This window comes from Aotus nancymaae, unplaced genomic scaffold (assembly GCF_030222135.1).
Source record: "Aotus nancymaae isolate 86718 unplaced genomic scaffold, 86718_ANA_hifiasm-v0.15.2.pri h1tg000029l, whole genome shotgun sequence".
In the NCBI taxonomy this organism is placed as follows: Eukaryota; Metazoa; Chordata; class Mammalia; order Primates; family Aotidae; genus Aotus; species Aotus nancymaae.
Genome location: NW_026988442.1, coordinates 36368561 through 36393998, shown reverse-complemented (window position 1 = coordinate 36393998; position 25438 = coordinate 36368561). Strand labels below are relative to the sequence as shown.

Below are 25438 nucleotides of genomic sequence, written 5' to 3'. Positions count from 1 at the left end.
ACAGAGTGCACTGTCCTGCACACACCCCGAAATCCCGGCCACCTTGGTTCCGCAGCATCTTTACACCGAGTTCTTCCCACCAGGCCCTGTTCCCACAGTGAGTAACAAAGGAAGCGATGTTACAACAGACTGGGAGGAAAGCGTGGCAAAATCAAGGGCAAGGTCAGTGTTCGCAGTGGCATACTGGTGGCAGGCAGATGACAGGTGTATTTTCACTGTAAAAACCCTTTCCACTTCTTTGTACATTTTATATTTTCATAATATATTGAAAAAAATTAAGTGAAAGAACACATTCGTCTTCTCCATGCTTTACATACTTAACTTTCAACAAAAGCAGCTGTTTCTAACAGGGTGCGCAGTACATCTTTAATGGCGGAATGACATTATTAAAACAAAGAGCCAAGATTACACTAGTATCTTTTTGAACTAGAAGATGCCATCAAACTTATGAATACTTAATGAGCGCCTACTGCATGCAACTTACAGGTGCCGGCGGAGATGAAGTTTAAAATAAGAGTTCCTCTAAAACTTCATACACATTTTAGGGAACATGAAAATAAATATTTTAAGCAGCTTAATGATCTCAGTGAATATTTCCTGGATCCTCATTAGCACACATGCAGTGTGCTTTTACACTTTAAGTCTTGGGCAGCAGAGAAAGGAGCCGTGGCCTCGTCTAGGACTCACATCCTGGTGGCAGCAAGACCTCCCTGACTTCTGGGTTCTGACAGCCCAAGTCCAACCCTGGATTTATGCAAATGTTTTAAATTTGCCAATTACAGAAACTATCCCCCTGGGGAGGTGGCAAGGTCCCATCCTGGGAAAGCCTGCTCTAAAAGGCCTGCAGTTTAGACTTATTTCCAGCCTGGCCCATCACTAGGGCTGGTAAAAACAATGAAACTGGGGCTAAGCTAAAGCTGACAAGCCTATTCCCCCTCATATGAAAGTTGGCTACTGAGATAATCATGCCCGAATCTCCCCTCGCAGCAATCTTCTGCTTGCTAGATCTTCCCCACGTTAAGACCACACGTCTGATTCATAAAGGGAAGAGAAAAATGAGCTGGAAATGGTTAACCTGAAAATTCAGCTATTTTTCTAGTGCACCTGCCTTTTTATCTCTAAAAAATAAGTTTTCAGGCTAAAAAACAGGGCTGGAGAGTGAGTGGGTCTGAATTCACTTGTGGCCTACAAAAGAATTTAAACCACTGAGTGCAGGTGGTCTATTCCAGTAGAAAATTTTATTTTCACTGTTTTTTATGAGTAGGCAAACACATCTTACAACATTATCAATACTAGAATTTTACACTCAGCAAGTCAGATTTCACACATTAGTCCCAAACAGTAAGGCCCAAAAAGCATTTGAGATCACAGGTAAAAAATACAGTGACAAACTCAAAAGTCAAACAGTAAGTGGAATTTCATTTTGAATACTTACCCATCAGGAATTTTAAATTACACAAAATAAAAAAGCAACAGCTGAACAACCACTACTGAGGGCATGAGTTCAGAGCAATTCCCATGCAGGGGACCTGCATTCTAACTTGAATGTCACACAAGTGTCACCCACTTGGGCCTTAAGAGGCTAGCTCACAAATGGCCTGTCACCCAGCACAAGTAGCAGTCCCCATTTGAGTCACTCGGAAATCTGAGCAGCAGAGCTAGAAAGCACTGGGGATTCTGAAGATGAGAATGAAGGAAGCAAGGAAAAACACATTCAAACTCTGCCCAGCACAGCTCGCAGAGGCTGCCGTTCCTCGTGGCAGAAGTGGGCACAGCTTGGGATTCCCTTTCCCCTAAGGTTTCTGTGTTTCCCAAAGGGTGTCTGAAATCTCAACTCAAAACCCCACACTGATGCTGAGCAGGATGCACGTTCCTGAGGTTACAGGGTGGGCAAGGGGAGAGAAGGACAAAGGAAACTCGGAAAGCAATCTGCAAAAGACTTTATTACAAAATATAGCACAGGGCTCACAGACAGTTTTCCAATATTCTCTAACACATAAACTGCTGAATGGAGCACTGCAAAATACCTGGCAGTGCCCACAACCTAATGTCTATAATAATTTCAACCCCCTTAGAGTTACAGAAAAACTCTGCACGCGGCAGTGGAGCAGAGACGGCAAGGCGCCGTGGACAGCTGGGCTCTCAGTGCCGAACAAGGATAGCCTTTTCTCCAGGGGTTGAAATCCATGTCTGTGGCTGACAACCCAACAAGGCTGGGACCCAAACTGGTACAGAGGTGAGGCAGAGTGGACAGAAACAACTCTGGCTGAGCCAGAGTCTCGGCCACTACTTCTTATTCCGGGGCTTTAGCTCTTCGGCTGCATTACGCAGGAAAATGTAATTTTTCTTCTGGGGATTATAAAATTCATGTCCCTAAAAAGAACAAAAAACACCAATGATCTTATTATTCAAAGGAAAGTTAGCAGTTTGTGCTTCTTCTATGTGAAGTCCTGTGCTACAATTCTGGAAGCATCATCTCTTAGAGAAAGAAAACAAACATAAAGTCAAATGTTAAGCAGAAGTTCAGTCCTCAGAGAGAGGGCTGAGGGCGTGGCTGGTACCAGTCTGTCGTCAGTGTCCTGCTGCGAGTCTTCACAGGTTTGTGTTGTGGACACTGAGCCCCCTTTTAACACTCCAGGACTGTAGTCAAGATGACTGCTTTGGGCCCCTTTGTCAGAATTAACCCGAGAAGGTTTCATGGAAGAGAGGACAATCTGACCTTCGAGGTATCTTGGGGATGAAGGGGACGCCCCGCTCCACATGGAAGGAGCCACAGACATGGAGCGCCAGAGAGGCATGCATAGTGGTGATCAAGCCAGAGGCGGGTAGAGAGGTGCGCGCATCTCCCCAGGATCACACTGGAGGGGATGCAGGGCTACACAGCATCGACAGACCCCTGAAATCAGGATAAGGCCAGACTACAGGGCAGTGAACGGCAGACAGGGGCCTTTCAACGTTATTCCCCAGGGAAAAGGAAGCTGTAGGCAGGTCAGTGACGTGATTAGATTTGAGTTTTAGGAAGAGAAGCGAGTGGGGTGGGCAAAGCAGACAATCCAGGAGAGACAGCAGGCAGCAGCCGCAGGTGGGCCAAAGACCTGGAGGAGGGCGGTGGGGCATGGCACCGGGTGCACTGTCACCTATACTGTGACGACAGGTTTTTATTCTCTTCCCAACAGGCACGCCAAGAAAGTTCTAGAAGTTTTGATCAACAGTGACCACTAATTCTCATAATATACAAAATGTAGCTTTCTGAACAGTTACTCAAGCAGCAAGCTAGTAACATCAATCACATGTGATCATGACTTTGCACTGGAGAAAACTGTCCTTGAACTAAGAACAATGAAAAACCCCTGAAGCAAGTTTCTCTTTTAAACTAAAAAGATTCTGATTTATGTAACCCCCAGTATAAGCTGACATTATTGCTTGGATGAATTAGATTACTTCAATTTTTAAACAGCGCTCAAAGCAATTAGCTCTCTCACCGCTTTCAATTTACTACTATGTTTTTTAATGCTTATAATAGAGTCCCTCGTGTCATTTAAGTTAAAATGCAGAATTTTGATGCAGCTGCCAGGATGAGTATGCAAAGAGGAAATTCAGTAAAGGGCCCTATGGGGGAGCTGAGGCCTCGGGCTCCACACAGGCCACAGCCTGTCCAACCTCAGCCAGGAAGAACCAAAAAAGGACACTCTTGTCACAAAACTGAGTGCACAGCTTACACAGGTGAATGGATACACAAATGGCACACCCTCCCAGGGAATACTATGCAGCACTGAAGAGGAATGGATGAGCGATTCACTCAATAGCATGGGTGAATTTCAAAATCCTTATGCTGAGGGGAAGAAGCCAGGGTGAGGGGAAAATGCAGCGTAGGACAACGTTTATATAAAATTCTAGAAATGCAGACCAGCCCATAATGCCAGAAAACAGTTCCATGGTTTTGTGTGTGCCCGTGGGAAGATCACAGTAATACACACAAAAACCTCTCAGGGAGATGACTGTAGTGATGGTTTCATGGATATTTACAGATGTTGAAATTGATCAAACTACTCTTTAAACATATTGACTGCATTTCAATTGTACCTCAATAAAGTTGCTTTAAAAAAAAGAACAAAGCTGCATGGCTCACAGAGTAAACCCTCAAAGAGGGAAACACAGAAGCAGCAGCAGGCCTGGAGGGTTAGAAGGCTAGGAGGGAATCAGCTGGACTTCTGCGTCTAAGTTCAGGGCCTCTGGGAGACTCAGGTGCGGCCACGCTCCTGACACTGGGAAATACTAAGGGCCAGAATCAAGGGATGTCTCCAGTCATTGGCTTGGTGGCAGCAGGTGTCTTGGGAAGGCAAAGCGCCTGTCAGAGCCCTGTGGTGGCCCCCGAGGCTGAGACGGCGGGAGGCCAACAAGGCAAGAGAGTCCCAAAGACAGGAGCTGGCAGGAGGACAGGAGCTGGCAGGAGGACAGGAACCACAGCCCAAAACAGAATAAACCAGGACACAGCTCGGCAGCAGGGAGGAGAGCTGTGTGGAAGAGGAAGGGATGGGCAAGGGCCCAGCACAGAAAGAAAGAAAGCTTCTGGATTGGATGAGGAGGACATTGCCACAGGGACTCTGAGTACAGCTCCAGGAGGCCAGAAAGTACCTGGCAGTGGACTGAGAAGGGGACAGAGCATAGGGAACCAAGAGGGCAGGTGCCGACACCACTCTCTGGACAGCCTTAACACAGAGGGAAATGGGCTCCTTGAGGCTTCTGTGCTTAGACAGAGGGGAGGAGCTGGTGGATAGACACAGATGACAGCGGGAGAAGGCCCAGTAAAGAGCCGTGAGCGTAGGAGGCGGGGTCAGCAAAGACAGACATCAGGTGAGTGGGAAAGACACTGTGGGTAACCAGAAGCCCCTCCTATGTGAAGCGGGCAGCCTCCCCATCGGAAGCCAGGGCAGGGTAGGGAAAAGTCTAGAAGGCTGCTGTGGAGCAAAGGGCAGAGGGGAGTGGGAAGAGAATGATGAAAACCACAAACACAATGATGATGCCCCTTCCAGAAGAGCTGAGCAGTGGAGAAACACGCAGGCTGGTTGAAAGCCAACACACTTCCCACGGGGTTGGGCACCGAGTATCTGAGTCTACACATTTCACCATCATTCCCAAAGGCCTCAAAAATGCAGCCACACTCCTGCCAGCTCCTAATGCCCCCTACCCAAACCACCCAGCCAACCAAGCAACCAACACCTCCCAGGCAAAAGCTCCATGGCCTACCCTGCCACCCTCTCCCCTCTATTCCCTTCACAAAGTGCAGCCCCCAGCTTGCCTGTGCTTCTTTACCCAGCAACACAGCAGCCCATAATGGCCACTGGCCGAGTGCTTCCTGTGTTCTGGGTTCTGGCCAAAGGCTGTACTGAATCCCCAGAACCACTGGAGGAAGCCCTGCAATTTCCTGTTACAGGCAGGGGATGGTGACCTGCCCAAGGACACTTGTGCGCCCTGAGAAGAGTCACAACTCAGGCCTAGGCCTTCTGAACCCAGAGCCCGGCTCTGCCGCCTTGGGTCATACAGAGCAGGCCCGGGAGTTCTCACCTTTGACCAGTCGTAACTGGAAGCGTACGCAAATATGTTTCCATTGTGATTGAAGCAGCAAGCTGAGATGGGCTGATCTAACTGTTCGGAAGTTTTTAGTTTTGTTCTGGCATCTTTGTCCCAGAAGCTGAATCTACCATCAGATCCCACAGTTGCAAGGGTGCCATGAACAGGATGGAACGCGATTCCATTTACCTGCAAGGATCGACACACTCAATGAGAACCAGACAGAGGGGGCGGAGGTTCCACCCACGCACGGTTCCTGCTAGAGTTAGGAAACAAAGCGCACAGTCACATTTCATTCGAGCTGCTGCCCGCTCATCACAGGAGAAGCTACCCAGGCTTCCTCCATAAATGCCAGCCCAGAACCCAATCTTGCTTCCTGTGAGGACTGCACACCAGTGGAGTGATAGTGTGGGCAGCAAGAACAAGGAGCAGACCTCAGGAAAATGCCATTTCTTTTTTAGCAAACAGAGTTCTTAGTCTGAGCTCTGTGTGTGAGCTGTCTACCAGCACTCATAAGGGAGGGAGAAGACTCTCCGCAAAACATCGTTAAGCTTGCCTTCAGAAACAAATACACAACACTGCTAGTAAGGGGTAGGTTAACCCCGAAAACCGAAGCCTATGGCACAAGCCACTTATCTCAGGACACGAACACACACAGGCTCTTCAACAATGAGTCTTTTCTGATCCCACAATTACTCAACCACCTCCAAGTCTAGTTTCCAGATGTGTTGCTAAGTTTCAAGTGTCTAAAAACATACCGCGTAGATGTCTTGAGGAGCTGAAGTGTTGGTTCCATTAGATCGATGACATTTAAAGGTAAAGTTATCTTTGGCACTGAAAAACAAAGGTTCATGTAAGTCTTCCTTTATTAAAAAGAGTCTCAAGTGAAATCTGCAAGCTGACAGAGTCACACTTACGGGTTCGGGGGGTTGATATAGTGAATAGCAACTCTCCCCTCGATACTTCCCAGGGCAAAACCAGTAGGCTTGTTCTGTTTGTCTTTAAAAATAGCCACACACCGATGCTACAGTTAAAATAAAACAGAGACATAATCACAGCGTAATGTAAGATTTCATGGCTAACATGAAGGTAAATCATTTACCCCATGTTTGAGTTTCAGAAGAACCAGAAAAACATCACTTGAATATGATACAACAACGATTCTCATTTCCCTGTGTGGTAAGCATTGCTTTTTAACTCCTTAGCAGCTCCGTCTAAGCAATGAGTTTATGACGGCACACCCCGTGCTGCTCCCCCTGCAGCTGCTCACTCTCCCTCTGCCACCCAGCAAGGCTGCATTCACTCCAGCAGAGCCCCATGGGCTGCGATGCAGGCACTGGCCCAGCCTATGGGGAACAGGAGACGTCCTTAGCTAGGCAGGTGCCCCTCGGGAGGTCACCTGATGTTTCTGCGCCTCTGTCTCCACAGCTGGAGGGAAGCAGGCTCTGCCATACCCGTCTCACAGGGTGAAGGGGACAGTGGATGCAGTCAGTGGCCATGCTCCACACAAGCGAGACGCTGCACTTCACCCAGTGTTGAGCTTGAGGGCCCAAGGGCGGGTCTCCACTCTACAGAACACCACACAGAGATTCCACTACCCGGCCTCCTGGGCAGAGGAGCCGACCACCCAGAGGAGAAGCCAACTTCAGAGTTATCACTTCTTTCTTCCAGTCGTGGCAACCTGGCCAAAGCCTGGGAGCCACCCCACCCCCCGACCTGAGCTGGCCATCTTAGCTTCTGTGTGAGTTTAGGGGGAACCCAGCAGGACCCAAGCAGGGGCTAGGCAAGACAGAAGGAGAAGCAGCCCCTGGCACTGCAGCAGATGCCAGAGATGCACATTTCCTAAGTACGAAGGAAAATGGCCTGCTGTTTTATTCCTGTGCTGTTTGCTCCCCTGCCTTTTAAAAAATAGCCAGACCATTACTTTTGTGAGTACAAAGAAAAAAAGTAAAGCAGAGAGACAAACATCTGTAAGCTCCTGGACGACAGAAAAGGCCATGGCTGGTCCTCAGCACAGGGTCTACTACATGGCACACACACCAGGACCTGCACAACACCAGGGGTGTCACTCACACCAAGAGCCACACGCAGTAGCCCTGTGTAAAGGCCAATGACAATGAATCCTAAACAACAGAAAGGCCAGGGCGCTAGCACCGGGTGGCAGGAAGTTCATGAAGCCAGACGAGACCAGGTTTTTTTGGGATTCATCCAAAAGGAAATGGGGAGGCAGGGAAGGGCTTAGGCCAGGGTCTGGCAAGGCCAGTGGTGCCACTTACAAGAAAGAGCCCCTGCCTCACCTCCGGAGGATGCCTTAAATGAGGGCCAAGGTCTAAGTGCTTATTTTGTTGTATTGCGGTAAGAACATTTGAGATCCCCCGCTTCACACATTTCTAAGTCGACATCATTGCCGACTCTAGGTACTGTGTTGTACAGCATATCCCTAGAGCGTTCGTATCCTGCTTAATGACACTTCATCCCACTGATTAAGCAGCTCCCCATTTCCCTCTCCCCCAGGCCCCTGACGACCACCATTCTACCCTTTACTTCTGAGTCTGACTGTGCTGGATGTCGCATTTCAGTGGAACCATGCTGTTTCTTTCTGTGTCTGGCTTATTTCACTTTGCATAATCTCCTTCATAGTCACCCACACTGTCACGAGTGGCAAGATTTTCCACCCTAAGGCTGCACAGCATCCTACTGCACGTATACACCTCATTTTATCTGCTCACTTGGCTGTTGTGAATAGCGCTGGAAGGAACACAGGAGTACAGGTCTCTCTTCAAAATCTCCATTTCAATTCTTTTGAATCAAGGCACATAAGTGGAACTGCTGGATCACACAGTGACTGTTTTTCATGTTTTGAAGCCTCCAGTTTTCTGTAACAGCTGCGGCATTTTGCATCCTCCCAACAGTGCGTGAGGGTTCCAGGTTCCCCACACCCTCTCCAACACTTGTTCTCTTCGGGCTTTCTGATAACAGTGGTCCTGGCAGATAGGAGATGGTATCTCATTGTGGTTTTTATACACCTGCTGGATATTTGTATGTCTTCTTTGGAAACATGTCTATTCAAGTCTTTAGTCCATTTTTCATGTCACCAGTTTTCTTGCTATTGAGTTGTAGGGTTCCTTATGTATTCTGGAATTAATCCCTTGTCAGAAACAGTCTCCAAATATTTTCTCCCATTCCACAGGCTGCCTCTTCACTCTAGTGGCTCCCGCTGCTGTGCAGGAGCTGTCGGTTTAACACAGGCCCACTGGGCCAGTTTTGCTTTTGTTGCCTGTGCTTTTGGTGTCATAGCCAAGGATTTACTGCCAAGACCAATGTCATAGAGTTTTGATCTAAGTGCTTTCCAAGATTTGAATTAGATGTGGCAGAAGGGAGGAAGAAAAATGAACAGATTCCAAAATAATTTCAGGGTGGAGGGGAGCAGACTGAGGATGAATGAGGCAGGAGAGGGAGAGGTGAATCAGGGGTGACTTCAAGATTTCTGGCTATCACAAAGAAGACGGAGGTCCCATTGAATGGGCTGTGAAGCACATCAGGAGGAACAGGACAGAGGTGGCTGGGAGGGGCAGGTTCAGATCAAATGTTCACTCTGCAAACATTTACAGAGGGCCTTCTACACATGAGGTCCTGCTCCAAGTGCTTGGAAGTAGCAACAAATACAAACCAAAATCTCTGCTCTCAAGAAGTTTACATTCTAGTAGGCAAAACAAGGGAAATATTTGGTATGTATATGATATCCACACATACGTATAAAATAGATGGTACTGGGGGCAGTGGCCAGGGAGGATCCTGAGGCAAGAGTGTGAATAAAGAGCTGCAGAATGTAGTCTTGGGTTTGGCATGGGATACTGCAGGCTTAGACGCCTGGGAGACACATTAAGGAGCTGTTCAACTGGGTGTCCACGTCAGGAGCACAGAAGTGAGGTCTGCTGGGGATCCAAGTCTCCATCCACAGGGCGTGACTTGGGAGATCAGGTTGTGCTTGGGTGGAGGAGGCAGAGGCTTAGGGAGACGTCTGAGGAACCTCCACTTCAGCTAAGAGCCAGCAAGGACAGAGTAGCAGCTACAGAGGTTGTGGGTAAGAGGCTGTGGGACAGCAGCCAGGGGAAATGCTTCATGTAAGAACAGTGAATGGGGCTCTGTTCCAGAAAGAGGATGGTTGTCCAGTGTCCCCTGGAATTACCAATGAGGATGTCATTGGTGGTCATGCCAAGAGCAGTTCTGGTGGAACAACGGGGGCAAAGGTCTCACAGAGCAGAGTGAGAAATGAGTGGGAGGTAAGGGAACAAAGACATTTCATGCAAGACGTCCCACTTGCATGAAGGGAAGGAGGGAAAAGGGACCCAGTCAGTACTGGAGGAGGATGTGGGGGTCAAGGGAGATATGTTTTCTAGGATCGACTAGACTTGAGCAAGTTTCAGTGCTATTGGAGAAGTACTAAGAGGCAGGAGACTGGAGAGACTGGGGTATGGGAAAGGGATGATACTTGCATACAGTTCCTGAGAAGGCTGGAGGGCATGGGGTCCCACTACAAAACTGGCCTTGGAGGACAGTTTCCACCTCACACGGGGGAAAAGGCAGGGGAGGAGGCACATATAGGCAGATTTCTAGGTCTGGCAGGAGGAAGAGGAGGAAGTTCCCACCATTAGCTTCTTTTTTCTCTAAGCAAGAGCTGATCTGATTGGTGGAGACAAAGACTAAAGGAAGGAGAAGCTGACAAGAGTGCACGCCCAGCAGCTCTGTGGCAAGTGGAAGACTGAGCTCAGGAGAAAAACCCAGCAACCGTCTAAGCGTGATGCAGGCAGGTGATGTCGGAAGCTAGGAATTTACAATGGAACCAGTCTATCCAGATGTGTACTTTTATTCTCAAGGAAACCAAAATATTTTGCCCCTAAATAGACTTCTCTGACATGTTTCAAGATGGCTATTCAGAAGGGCTGGATATAATAGCTAAAAAGCTAACTTTTGTGGGCAGATTTGCATCTGCAGAGAAAATCGGCATTGACGCAGCCAGGCTTTCTCCAAGGCCCTTCCCTTGTCCTGATTTAGGGAAGATTCACTGAAGTCTGATGCTCTGAAAGGTCTCAATTCTCTCCGAGGGTGCTACCTGTGGGGTTTCCTCCACATTAACAAGACCACCTTTGCTACGCAGACCTCTTCTCTCCCTCCCATAACCTGTCTCACCAAGAGAACCTGACTTACCATGAGCTGTTTTGGGCCATGCTCCGAGTCCCCCACTTTCCATGACCGTAAGATGGTATGAAAGCATCAACCATACTGCCTTTCTTTTAAGATACTTGTAAGACTCTGTGCATGTCAATAAATCTGTATGCCATTTCTCCTATTAATCTGCCTTGTTTCTTCTGGTTTTCAGTGACCCACCTTCAGAAGGCAAAGGAGCAACTTTCCCTTGGCCCCTACAATTCAGGAGCACTCAGCCATCTAGGGGTGTGTCTGGAGAAGACATAGGTTCAGTTCATCTGGGATACCTCAGTGTTACTTAGTATTTACCCACTAAGTATTTGTGTTTATATCCTGAAATTCACCCTCCTTTGAAAATACTTATAAGGTTTTTCAAAGTACAATTGTATTCCAGATGTGAGCACAACCTTGCACACAACAGGTGCTAAATACGTGCTTCTTGGTTTGACTAATGATGCACCTGATGTTTCAGTGGAGATTCTATCCTCCTGAATTCAGAAGGTTGGTTCTCTAGTTGATAGACAATCAGGCCCCTCTCTGCAGTTGCCACCACGGCCATGGGGTATATCTAGGGAATAAAGGAAAACAGAGATGTGCTTCAGGTGAAGGAGTGCGCTGTTTTTACACTAATGTATTTCATCAATTAAGTCTGAATTTTAATAATCCTGTGATTATGTTTCACTAAAACTTACAGAAATAGTATTTGAAAGTAGACCATTCATATATTTTTAAAAGCCTCATGTTTTGAAACTAACTATACTCAGGAACTAAGAATAAATAAAAATCCCCTATACCACCCCTTCAGTTGGCTGTCACTAACTGGCTAACATTATAGAATATTTTACTCCAGTCTTTGTTCTCAGCATTATACTTGGTATGTAGCATATTTCTGTACAATTCATATCCTTTACTCAAAACATGTTTCATAAGGCCCATGTCACACACTTTTTTAAGTACTAGCACTGGCTAACATCCCCTCAAATGAACCCACCACAGGGTTCATTTATCTTTGTCTTGGTGGCCCCTTAGGCCACTTCCAATGTTTCACTGTATTATGTAAAACAAAAAAACATTTGTATCTTTTATTATTTTCCTGTGATAAATTCCTAAAAGTGGAATTATGGGACTGTTGTTACAATACCTTAAGACATGACTAAACAGATAAAGAAAGTTCAATTTTTTTTTTTTTTTTTTTGAGACAGAGTCTCACTCGGTCACCAAGGCCGAAGTGTAATGGTGCAATCTCAGCTACCTGCAACCTCCAGCCCCAGGGTTCAAGCAATTCTCATGCCTCGGCCTCCCGAATAGCTGGGATTACAGATGCACACCACCATGCCCGGCTAATTTCTGTGTTTTTAGTAGAGACAGGGTTTTACCAAGTTGACCAGACTGTGCTTGAACTCCTGACCTCAGGCAGTCTGCCCTCCTCGGCCTCCCAAAGTGCTGGGATTATAGGCATAAGCCACAGTGTCTGGCTGAGAAAGTTCAATTTCTATCCCACTCAGAGACAGTCCCTAAAGACCTGGTATCACCCCACAAAGTTACTGCAAGTTTTCCTACTGCCATGGAGAGGATATGATATATATCACACTAGAAATGGCATGTAGCTAGCTGCATATGTTCAAACGAGTGGCAGGAAAATTTGACATCTAGCATTTAGTACTTCTAGAAGAAATGCAGCACAAAAGCCTCCTAACTGAAGACAACTGAAGCAATGTGAACTCTATCCTTTATCCTTTATATCTATTATTAAAGTTGGCAGGATTTTTACATTACCTGCTAACTCCAAGATGCCACAAGGTGAGAAATACCTATTTTGTTTTTTTTAGAAGTAAAAACATACTGAATTGAAATCCCTTACCACGTCAGCACAGTAGCACCTTTCGGGGAGTTGCAAAACCATCATAGGATTTGACGATCGAGTATCCCAAAACTAAAAGCAAAAAGAGAAGCCAGCATGTGACCATTCAGGGCAGAGGTCCAAATGGTGCAAGAATAAACGTCAATCCTGACGGAGCCAAACAACGCCTCCATCGCACGTTATACCTTTAAAGTCTTATCCCAGCTCCCAGTCATCACACAGCTGTAGTTTGGAGCTTTGATCCAATGGATGGTTTTAACAGGAGCATCATGCTTTCAACAAGACAAAAACAAAACAGGTCAAGGTAAATGTAACAACGTGCTGAACAGTCTTACTTGTAGCAATTCAAAGGGAAGGAACCAATTTAAATACTGAGGTCATACCAAACATAAATCAAAAGATATTTAGCATTTTACCAATGCTTCCTCACTGACAGTTTGCATGGGTCTCTTGCCAAATCCCATGTTGAGATGTAATCCCCACTGCGGAAGGTGGGGCCTGGTGGGAGATGTTTGGGTCATGGGGGCTGATCCCTCCTGTCTTAGTGCAGTCCTGACGATAGTGAGCGAGCTCTCACGAGATCTGGTTGTTGTAAAGTGTGGCATCTCCTTTCTCCCACAGCTCTCCCTCCTGCTTTTGCCATGTTATGTGCCTGCTCCTGCTTCACCTTCCGCCGTGAGTAAAAGCTCCCTTGGGAGTCCCTAGAAGCCGAGCAGATGCCGGCGCCATGCTCATACAGCCTGCAGAACATGAGCAAACTAAATCTCTTTTCTCTATAAATTACCCAGTCTCAGGTATTTCTTTATAGCAATGCAGGAAGGGACTAATACACCCATGATCAAAATAGTCAATTTAACACAAAAACATGTATCTACCTTCCATTCTAGCAAACTTTAATTTTTTTTACCCATAATTAAGACATATGTGCGAGTGAAAGTAAGCTCCTCCTTAGGGAGATACTCAGAAATAGCAAGTAGGGGATTCCACCACAGCTTTACCCACTAAGGTAACACGAATTAAGAGATCAAGATGTTTCTAGTACACAGTACTGTGATCTGAGTATGCGGTGCCTTCCTGAAAATGTTTTAGCATTGTGCTCTTCCTGAAGCCCCCTTAGCAGGCAGGACCCTCTGGTTCTAGGTTCTTTTATCTTCATTACTTCTGCCCTTGGCATTCTTCACACAGTTCCTGCCAGCGGTCCCCAAGTAACGATAAAAGCTCCACACGTGTGGGGAAGTGTCCCTTTTACTCGCTGCTGTATTACTAGCTCTTGGACAGAGCACTTGCTGAATGAGTGACCAAATGCAGTTGGTAAAAGGCCAGCCATGCACAAGTGTCAAAACGTCAAACCTGTGAATGTAAAGGACCACTGATGATGACCTGTCTTTCACAGATTTTAATGTCACCAACTCCTTATGACTTCATCCACACATATAACAAGACCCATGACAAAACAATCTGGACACTAGTTAAGAATGAGAATGGTTATAAAATTGTTTCTTTGCTCAAGAGGCTTCTGCTATATTGTCTAATTGATCTGAGAGCCTAACTGCATGTTTTCTTATTATAATCATAATAATTATTTCACTTAAAGAGACATCGCAATCCTGGGTACCAGCTGTGCCCAGTCTTTCCACAGAGGCTTCTGTTACCTGTGCAATTTGTATTGCTTGGTTACTGCTGAGGTCCCACATTTTAGCAGTCTTATCACAAGATGCCGTAAATACTTTGCTCCCGTCCTAAAATAAAATGGAGAACATTTTGCCTTTTAAGAAAAACTAAACCTCTAACTACATATACATTTAGATACTACGTTGAACATATTGAGGCAAACTTTGGCAATCTTTATTTTTCCAAAAGTTTGGGGACCAGTGTATTGCAAACTACAGTGTCATACAAAAAACTCACATTCAGCTATTTTGTTATTGATTTAGTTTTCTAAGAGAGAACATATAAACAGGATTTTAAAAATCAGAAGTCACAAACTAATGAAAACAAACTCTTTCTCTTGTCCCTGATCCCAGTTCTCCTCTCAGTAGCAACCATGGGCCAACCTAAACTTTTTTCTTATTTTGATAAACTTTAAGCCTTCAGAAAAGTTGCAAAAATAATACAAAAATATACCCATAAGCACTTCATATAGATTCACCAATTATAAACATTTTGCTACATGTATCTTTCTCTCTCTATATATAAAAAAGGTAAATCTGTAATCTCTATTACCTTTGTACAGTCCTATCGAATAACACTTCGAAATACATGCAATTAAGCTATGCCAATTTACAACCATCATGGGTCCCATCTAAACTGTCAAATCGATTTAAAAATTAGTAGTCACTGTGTGATGGTTTTTACAATATTCACACGGAGAACTCAAAGTAGGTCTTCTCTGTCGCTGTAGCTTGAAAGTTGCTAGACATATTACGTCAATGAATGAGTGTGGCTGCATTCCAACAAATCTTTATTTACAAAAATAGACAATGGGTCAGATTTGGCTCAGGGGCCATAGTTTGCTGAACCTTGGCCCAGTCTATTTATTACATTTTTGGTTCCAGAGCTCAAAAATTTATCACCATTCTCCTCTAGCAAAAACTTGTTCTACTGAAGTGACTTCATATGAAAGAAGAGATGAAACCTGCTCAACATCTAACTAACTTAAATTCTAACCACTCTACTGAACTCCTAACATCACACTGGATTAATCTATTAGTTAATGGAAGCCATAATGTTAAGACATTCTCCATTGCATAAGCTTACATCAGACTGGAGTAACCCACTGACAATTCACAGTCCAATATTAATAAATGATATAATAAACACCCTATTATTTTCACTGTTAACCCAATACGGGCATGCTCCAAGGAAAGATTACAAAAAGTGAAAAAAAAACTCGGCAAATCTTACCCTGCCTGTTTACCAAAAACATCACCTCCAGCATGACCAGTATTAGAGGCACTTCCCACAGTGATACATGTTCCATGGCCACGGAATCCTGACCATGCAAAGGCAGCATCATCACTTTTCCCTAAATAGGGACTGTATGAATGGCCCAATGAAGGTTCACCTGTCTCTTACTTTCAGTCAGTGAAAGTAAGAGACCTATCCATCCTTCATGGACCTATCCATGAAGAGGCGTCATATATAAACAAGTAAGAGAAGAAGATCCTATAGAGCTTTAATTCATTAATGCAATTAAAAACTCAAACAAGCCTACAGGCCCTAGCCTACTATCCCTGCATTAAAAATTTTGATAGGGGCGACCTCGAAGCATAATTCAACCTCCAAACAACCTAAACTAAGACCATACTAGTCTAATTGAGTTTTTACACATTGACCCAGTATTTTGATCAACAGAATAAGTTACCCTAGAGATAACAGCACAATCCCATTCTAGAGTCCATGTCGACAACAGGGTTTACAACTTCAATGTTGGATTAGGACATTCTAATGATGTAGCTGCTATTAAGGGTTCGTTTGTTCAACGATTAAAGTCCCACATCATCTGAGTTCAGACCGGAGTAATCCAGGCCAGTCTCTAACTATTTAACATTTCTCCTAAGACAAAAGATCAAGATAAACAGGGTCCACTTCATAAAGCACCCTCACTCCATACATGATGCTATCTCCAGCTAACAAATTATCACACACCCTACCCAAGAACAGGATTTGTTAAGAATGCAGAGCCCAGCAATTGCATAAAACTTAAAACTTTATAATCAGAGGTTCGACTCCTCTTTTTAACAACATGCCTATAATTAACCTTCTCCTGCTCATTATCCCTATTCTTATTGTTATAGCATTCCTTACACTCATTGAACAAAAAAGTCTTAGGCTATATACATCTAGGCAAAAGACCCAACATTATAAGTCCCTATGTACTGCTTCAACAATTTGCTGATGCAATAAAACATTTCACCAAAGAACCCTTGAGGCGTTCTACTATTACCCTTTAAATTACTGCTCCAACCCTAGCCCTCTCTATCGCTCTCCTCTTAGGAACTCCCCTCCCTACATGGAATCCTCTAATTAATTTTAATATAAGCCTCCTATTTATACTAGCCACATCAAGCCTAGCCGTCTACTCTATTCTATGATCAGGATGAGCATCTAATTCAAAATACACACTAATCAGCACATTACAAGCTGTGGTCCAGATAATTTCATATGAAGTCATCCTAGCCATTATCCTGCTATCAGTTCTACTGATAAGCAGCTCATTCAACTTATATGTACTCATCACAAAGCAAGAATTCCTCTGACTGCTCCTGCCATCATGGTCCCTAGACATAATATGATTTATCTCCATACTAGCAGAAACTAACAGAGCCCCTTTTGATGTAACAGAAGTAGAGTCAGAGTTAGTCTCAGGCTTCAACATCAAATATGCCACAGGCTCATTTGCCCTCTGCTTGATAGCAGAATACATGAATATTATCACAAATGCTCTAACTACTACTATTTTCCTAGGAGCACCACACACTATATATTCACTAGAACTCTATACCACAAATTTCATTACCAAGACCCTTCTTTTAACCACTCTATTCTTATGAATTTGAATGGCATACCCCCGATTCCGCTACGACTAACTCATACATCTTTTATGAAAACACTTCCTACCACTTACACTAGCATTTTCCATATATCTCAATGCTTGTCCTAATTTCCAGCATCCCACCCCAAACATAGGAAATGTGTCTGACAAAAGAATCACCATACGTTAACGCAACATGCTGAGTGCAATGGTTGCACCCTACAGGATTTCATTTAGATGACACTCTTGTGAAGGCAAAACTATAGGGACAAAAAACCCTATCAGTGGTTTCCAGGGGCTGGGAGCTGGGAAGGATTTGATGACAAAAGGAAGGAGGAGAATTTGGAGGCCGATGGATCTGTTCTGTATCTTGAACACAACTCTATGCATTTCTTAACACTCACAGAACTGTATACCAAAAAGGTTCAATGTTACAGCAGGGAAATCAGACTCAATAAACCTGACTAAAGGAACAGGTACAAGGCCTCAGAAGGGGCCTCAAGTCTTAGCTCTTCAGCATTGCAGTGTGTCTGCCTGTCACCAGGCCCCTTTACATTCTTGCTACTGTTAGGTTCAGCCACGAGCAGCAATGGCAGGAGAAAGGAGGAGAGGCTGGGGTGTTTACCCCTGGCTCCCCTCGCCAGGCCGAGGCCCCTCTGCAGCTGTTCACCCCTGGCTCCCATCACCAGGCCGAGGCCCCTCTACAGCTGTTCATCCCCTGGCTCCCATCACCAGGCCGAGGCTCCTCTACAGCTGTTCATCCCCTGGCTCCCCTCACCAGGCCGAGGGTCCTCTACAGCTGTTCATCCCCTGGTTCCCCTCACCAGGCTGAGGCTCCTATACAGCTGTTCATCCCCTGGCTCCCATCACCAGGCCGAGGCCCCTCTACAGCTGTTCATCCCCTGGATCCCATCACCAGGCCGAGGCTCCTCTACAGCTGTTCATCCCCTGGTTCCCCTCACCAGGCTGAGGCTCCTATACAGCTCTTCATCCCCTGGCTCCCATCACCAGGCCGAGGCCCCTCTACAGCTGTTCATCCCCTGGCTCCCCATCACCAGGCCGAAGCTCCTCTGCAGCTGTTCATCCCCTGGCTCCCATCACCAGGCCGAGGCTCCTCTACAGCTGTTCACCCCCTGGCTCCCCTCGCCAGGCCGAGGCCCCTCTACAGCTCTTCATTCTCTGGCTCCCATTGCCAGGCCGAGGCCCCTCTACAGCTCTTCATTCCCTGGCTCCCATCGCCAGGCCGAGGCCCCTCTACAGCTCTTCATCCCCTGGCTCCCATCGCCAGGCCGAGGCCCCTCTACAGCTCTTCATCCCCTGGCTCCCCTCGCCAGGCTGAGGCACCTCTGCAGCTGTTCATCCTCTGGCTCCCCTCACCAGGCCGAGGCTCCTCTGCAGCTGTTCATCCCCTGGCTCCCCATCACCAGGCCGAGGCCCCTCTACAGCTGCAGCTCATGCTGTGCTCCAGTAACCCCACCCACTGTAGCTTGCCACAGGTGTTTCACCTTCCCGCTGGCTTCCTTGTAAATTGTCCCTTCATCATTAACTCTCCTTAATCACACACAAAAAATTTAATACAAGAAAAGCTTTCAAAGAGAGTGGCTAACTAAAGCCAACATTAAGAACATCAATAAATTACTATATTTATGTTTGGAAACTTAGAACTCTTACAATGTGAACATGTACATGCTATTTGTGTTTGGATTATTAAATATTCTAAATTATACTGTACTTTATTATACTGTACTTTAAGTAAAAGAAACATTAGAAATAGAATGGAACATACGTCACTCCAGCAGACATCTAGCACAGGCCCAGTGTGCATCTGCTGGGCTTTTGGAATGGTCTGTCCACTGTCTTGAACTTCCCAGCAGCGAACCTGTAATAACAAAGACGATTCAATGCAAACAAAGCAATTCACCATGTATTGCCTGCAGTTAACACGTAATAACTAATGGATACAACTTAACCATACACAGGCTTCTCATAGCAACCTAATCACCGAACTTCAAGAACAAAGGAATTAAAATATCCATGCAAGCAGCTGTTTTCTTACTCCTAAGCTATTAAATAAATTCTATTGCTTACACATAAAATTGCAGAGAATTTTCTCACTGCATCTATGAGATATGTCTTCTAAAGCAGAGTATCACTTACCCATTACCATTCAGAGAATGAAGACCAAAGGAGAAATTTACCTCTTTTCTGAATACTTTTTTATGTTATCTCCCCTCAGTTAAAAAAGTAATACATTTTAGAGATTTGTAAATAGGGCAAAAAAATAAAAATCACCCCACAGCCAACCACAGCTAATGGTTCTGTGTGTTCCGTCTTCTTTCCATGCACATATACTTTCTGGAAGACACTAGATTACACAGTATCTTCACATTTGCAGCTACAGCTTTCCCCACCTGCATCGCCATTCCTGTTCATCTTTAAACATTCTAACATTTTTTAAAAGCAGCAAATCAACTGAAATCTTTCTAGAAATTCTACGTAGAAAGCAAGCTTGCTCCATCTTGACTACCCTCTTCCCTCCTGTTCCCCTAACCCCTGATGCCCCTGTGCTGTAGGCCACAGTTCCAAAGCTTTTCTAAAAACTTCAAACGGTATTCCATCATACAAACATACCATAAATTGCCATTACTATTGGATATTACAATTTTCAAAATTTTCACTAGCATTATGGTTTTTTGAGAGGCAGTACCAGGCCTTGGCTAACTAGAAGTGTGGGCCAGAGCCTGATTGTGGGTGTGTGCAGCCTCTGGCTTTGCCACTCAGATCTGTGACCCCAGGCCAGTTATTCTACTTCCCTTAGCCCCATCATCCTGATCCACAAAATAGAGACCAAGTTCACAATGCTTTGGCTGTTATAAATGTTAATTTAGATAATGCAGATGAAGTACATTATCAGATTTCTTCCTCAAGTCCCAGAAGGGGTATCAATGAGATAAGGGGTATAAGCCTAAGGATTTTTGGTAACTATTGCCAATTATCCTGGGGAAAAGCGCTGCCAACTTACACACCTACCAGCCGTACAGGTAGGGTTTCCTTGATGGCACTGTTATTCTCTTAAACTTCTAATTTTGTTAATTTAATAGAAAAAAAGAGTCTTAGATTTGCATTTATCTGATTACAAGTATGGTGGAATGGTTCAAGTTTATTCTTATTTTTGTGAAGTCTCTCTTTACACTCCCCTTTGCTTATTTTTCTATAAGAGTTTTCTTTTAGTAAATTATAATTTTTTTGTCTTTCTTTTTGTATATGATGGGTGAATATTTAGGCAGATCTGTGCTATTATTTAATGTTGAAAAAGTCTCACACATGCCTGAGGAACACTGTCAGGATGCCAAGAAGGGAATTTGTTGGTGTGTGCCACTGAGGGTAACGTTCACTCTGGAGGAATATTACATTTGATTTGAGAACAAGCTTCAAGAGACTAAACTAAAGTAGAAAGTTTAAAGCAACACATGATCGTGCTTTCCTAACAAAAACCAGTGTAAGAACAAATAATGTCTGCCATTCACAAGGGTTCACATCCTCTAAATTGATTTCTTTGAAAAGGCCATAAATAAGTCTAACTGATTCATTTACCTGGGAAACAATGGAGCTAAAGCTAACCTTGCCCAGACAAAGAGAGATGCTTTATAGAATATCTATTTAAGGAGCACTTACATCATTAGCCCACGATCCTGCAATAAGAAAGTTCCCCGGCAAGGTCGGTGGGCTAAAGGACAGACAACCAATGCTATCATCAGGAGATGATGTCACTTCAATATCCTGGGGGGAAAAAGTCAATGTTAAAACGTATGCATAATCACAACTTAATTCAAAACTGTTTTCTTTCTCACTAATTACCTTACGGTGGCCTTTTCTTGTGCTCAAGAACTAACTGAATTAGATCTTTCCTTACTTTGATCAAACAGAGGAATAAAAAACAAGCTAAAGCATCAGCACCACCAGGACTAGCAGCAGCTGCTAATGAAATGCCCATGGCCTCGTTTTCTACGTGACCAGTCCACTCTGGCCGCACAGTGCTTGATCACAATTCTCACCTGCCCGCCCCTCTCCCCAGTCATGGGAATTCTGAGTCAACAGTCCTGGGCCTGGCCCTGGGAATCCACGCTGTAATCTGCACCTTGGGTGATTCTGGAGACCCAAAAGGACACTAGGACAGGGGACACATATTTTCTGGGCTCCAGTGTTTGAGAAAGATGAGTTAGACAAAGTTTCAAAGCTTTCACCCCAAAGGAGGCTCCCAAGTCATCTCGGATTCTGCCCCAAAGGAGGCTCCCAAGTCACCTCTGGTTCTATCCTTGATCCGAGTAACTCTGCCCAAACTCTTCCTACAGACCCTGGGAAGCTTTACGTGGTACCTTCATAGGGTTGTGATTATCTGTGGTTGTGCTGCCAAACATGCTGGTCCCACTGGTTCCAAAACCTGACGTTGTTCCAAACAGACTCATTTTGACCCTAAAAAGTAATGAAAAATGTTAAGGATGGGTTCTTTCTTAAGTAACATCACTGAGAGGCAATGTAAGAGAATTAAGTTGCAGAAAGGAAACACTCAAAGTGGCCTGAGGCCAGGCCTCACTCTTCAGACAAGATCTATATATGCAATGAGCAGACTGTTTTTAAGAAATAACCTTCTATTTTAGAGTAGTTTCAGGTTTTCAGAAATTGTAAAGACAGAATTCCCATACGCTCCATATCCAGTTTCCCCTATTATCTCATATTAGTATGGTCCATTTGTCACCATTAATAAATCAGTATGGACCCACTGCAGATTATTTTGTAGTCATCAGCTAGAAAATAAATGCAGTCATTTTTTACATAGAGACACTGAGCTGCACACGAGGAATACAACAGTGACCAAGATCGCAGGTCCCCGTGCTTTCAGGTTTCTACCTAGTGGGCATTCACTTTCTTACTCATTTTTGCATTCTGGTTTAGGTCAGTATCTATTTTTTTTTTATTTTTTGAGACAGAGTCTTGCACTGTCACCCAGGCTGGAGTGCAGTGGCTTGATCTTGGCTCACTGCTACCTCTGCCTCCCAGGTTCAAGTGATTCTCCTGCCTCAGCCTCCTGGGTAGCTGGGATTACACGTGCACACCACTGCGCCTAGCTAGTTTTTGTATTTTTAGTAGAGACAGGGTTTCACCATGTTGGTCAGGCTGGTCTCAAATTCCTGACCTCGTGATCAGCCCACGTCAGCCTCCCAAAGTGCTGGGATTACAGGCATGAGCCACCACGCCTGGCTGGTTTAGGTCAGTATCTGCATGAAATTACCTAGAACAACCAGTCCAGGCAGCAAATCAGCAATTCTTTGTAGAAGTTTTAAAAAGGTCTGGCATTGTGTTTTGGACATTTACCCAGCAAGAACCTCTCCCACCTTGGGTTTTTTCCAGGGGATCATAGTCTAACAGGCCCACCAGGGTTTGGATAGGGCCTCTGCCACTCAGGAGTTGGGACTCTAATCTCACCAGGCTTCATTTTCCTGCTCTGCAAACATAGGGAACATTAACACCTTCTCCAGGGCTGCTCTGAGGATCAAAGCAGATTACGTAGGAAATAAATGCTCAGTGTCTAGTGCATAGTGGGTAAAATAAATGACTTTTCCCTGCTTTCTTCCAACTCCCCGAGGAGTTACATACACTGAAGCTACATTTCACTTCTGTTATCCGTTACACTGAGAAGTCCCCCATACCAGTCCCCTCTCCAAAGGGAGCCAAACGGCTGAGTGACATCCTTGCTAACAAGACAACACAGAACAGAGAAACTGCAAGGAATTTTGGGAAGGCATTTGAGCTTCCCCAGCTTCAAGAAAAGTAAGTGCAGAACAAAAGGTCAGAGCAACAGCTACAAGCACATGTATATGTTAGTGAATGAGAGAGGATGTGGCGCTTGCCAACCACATCTCTGCTCTCACACGTAGAGGTACTTGCAACACCAGTTAACTGCGTGAATGAACAAAGGAATGGCAAGGCTTCTGCAATCACAGTCCAGGTGCTGGCTACGTGGCTTTGGACAGGTCAACCTTGATTTTCTCATCTGTAAAACGGAGACACTAATATCTACTTCACAGAGTTACAAGAACTAAGGAAAGCCACACACACACATACAGCTCCTAAAACACTACAGGCTCTTAGTAAATGTTACTTTCACCCTATCCCTTTTCCTCAGCCTTCAGGATGGGATAGAACATTTCTGCCGTTAGGGATGAACTTAAGGAAAAGAACATGGTAGGTGAGAGTCGCTGGTGTTAATCAGTCAGCATGGACCGCATGTTATGCTGAGCACTGGGAAGCTTCCAAGCTTCAGAAGGCACAGGCACCTGTGGGACCCACCTAATCTCTTCCCGCTCTATCCCTCCGTGCTGCCCTCCAGCTCTCCTAGCTTCCTTTCTCTCCTCAACACAGCAAGCTTATCCCTGCTTTGGGGCAAATCCAGTGCTGCTGTTCCCTCAACCAGGGATGAGTCGCTTCCCTCTCCCCATAGCTGCCTCCGTTTGAATCTTCAGATCCCAGTTCAAAAGTTGCCTCCTCAGAACTTTTTGGGGTGATGGAAATGTCCCAAACCTGCACTGTTGTGGTGTTTATGCAACTGCATTAAATTTCCAAACTCACAATGTACACTTGATATGGCTCAAATGTACGTGATGTAAGTTACACTCCAATAACGCGGTCACAAGTGTTCTTTTTTAAAGTCACCTCCTCAGAGGCTTCTCTGCCAACTTTAACATATATAACCTTCCATCACATCCCCTAGCTTTCTTCACAGCACCAGTCATGACCTGGAATTTCTCGTTTACACTCAATCTTTTCCCCACCAGAATGCTGGCTCCAAGAGGGCAGGGACTTGCCTGGATTCTTCCCTTAATGCACACTCGGTCCCACAGTACAGTACCTAGCCCAGGGCGGCTGGTATCTAATAACACTTGCCTGGAGAAGTACTGCCTGCACAGTTGCACATATATGCGTATCCAATAAACACTTGGCGGGGTAAGACAGAAACAGACTGTTTCCGAGAGTGAAGTGCTACGAAAGAAATGAAGCAGGTTGACGTGGAAGAGGCTAACAAGGGGATGCCCTTAGGGAAAGCGTCTCCGAGGAGCTGACAGGTATCTGACGAGACGCCAGACGTCTAAGGGGGAGGACAGAGGCGACAGACACTGCATTAACGCGATGTGACCCTTCCTGAGATCTGCTTCCCCAAAAGAAAAACGATGGATTAGACCCCAGGTGACCCCTAAGGCCACTGCCAGCTCTGCTCTCGCTTCCAGAAGCCACTAACGAAGCTCAGTCAACAGTCCCGCTCGCGCCCCAGAATCCCGCAGAAGCGCGCTCCTCAGAGGCAACCCGGCCTCTGCGGGCGCCATGACGGCGGGTAACGAAGGGACTCGCGCGGCACGGGGCCTACCTGGGGGTCTCGCCCCGGCGAAAAACGGCGGCCGGGAGCAAGAGGGTCTGAGGAGTTTGCGAACGGGCTCTGGCGCGGAGGACTAGCGCGAGGAGCGCGGGCAGCAATCCCAGGACCCCGAAGTCTTTCTAAGCCGGCGGTATAAACTGCCTTGACTACCGCTGAAGAACCGCGCGTGCGCCCTGGAACAACTTCCTGTATCGCCCGGAAATCGTCGAAGAAAAAAGTCTCAGGGCGACAGCGCATGCGCAAAAACGCTTTATACCGGCAGTTTGCGAATTGGTCCAAAGTTGATGCAGCCGCTGCAAGTTGCTAAGCCCCTGGTTTTATAAATCCTCGACTGGTTTTATAAGTCCTCAACTGGTCGGGCGCGGTGGCTCACACCTGTAATCCCAGCACTTTGGGACACTGAGGCGGGAGTATCATCTGGGGTCAGGAGTTCGTAGACCAGCCTGGCCAACATCGTGAAACCCCGCCTCTACTAAAAATATAAAAATTAGTCGGGCATGATGGCGGGGGTGCCTGTAATCCCAGCTTCTTGGGAGGCTGAGGCAGGAGAATCGCTTGAACGCGGGAGGCGGAGGTTGCAGTGAGCCGAGACCACGCCATTGCACTCCAGCCTGGGCAACGAGCAAAATTCCCTGTCAGTCAATCATTCCGCTACTAGGGCTAGTGCAGGGTAGTTGCTGTTTTCTCTTGTGAATTAATTATTGCATGTATCGTGTATAAACGTCTAAAAGATTCTAATTGCTGCCAATTCAAGTCCAAGGCCATCCTCTGAGAAGCTGCTCTAACGCTGCCTCCGAATGAGGCGAGGTCGGTTGCGAGTTTCCTGCTCTGGACT

General features: G+C 45.6%; 1 protein-coding gene across 1 annotated transcript; it reads right to left on the bottom strand.

Moving 5' to 3' along the window:
* Window positions 1-1218: 1218 nt before the first annotated feature.
* On the bottom strand, window positions 1219-24779 carry RAE1 (ribonucleic acid export 1). Its single transcript, XM_012467509.2, has 12 exons — window positions 24595-24779; window positions 21551-21647; window positions 20850-20954; window positions 18961-19053; window positions 14293-14379; window positions 12826-12912; window positions 12641-12712; window positions 11240-11347; window positions 6489-6595; window positions 6330-6405; window positions 5566-5760; window positions 1219-2373 (listed from the first exon to the last, which is right to left on the bottom strand). The coding sequence occupies exons 2-12, from the start codon at window positions 21638-21640 to the stop codon at window positions 2287-2289; spliced, it is 1107 nt and encodes a 368-aa protein (XP_012322932.1). The 5' UTR covers window positions 21641-21647; window positions 24595-24779; the 3' UTR covers window positions 1219-2286.
* Between the last annotated feature and the right edge of the window lie 659 nt (window positions 24780-25438).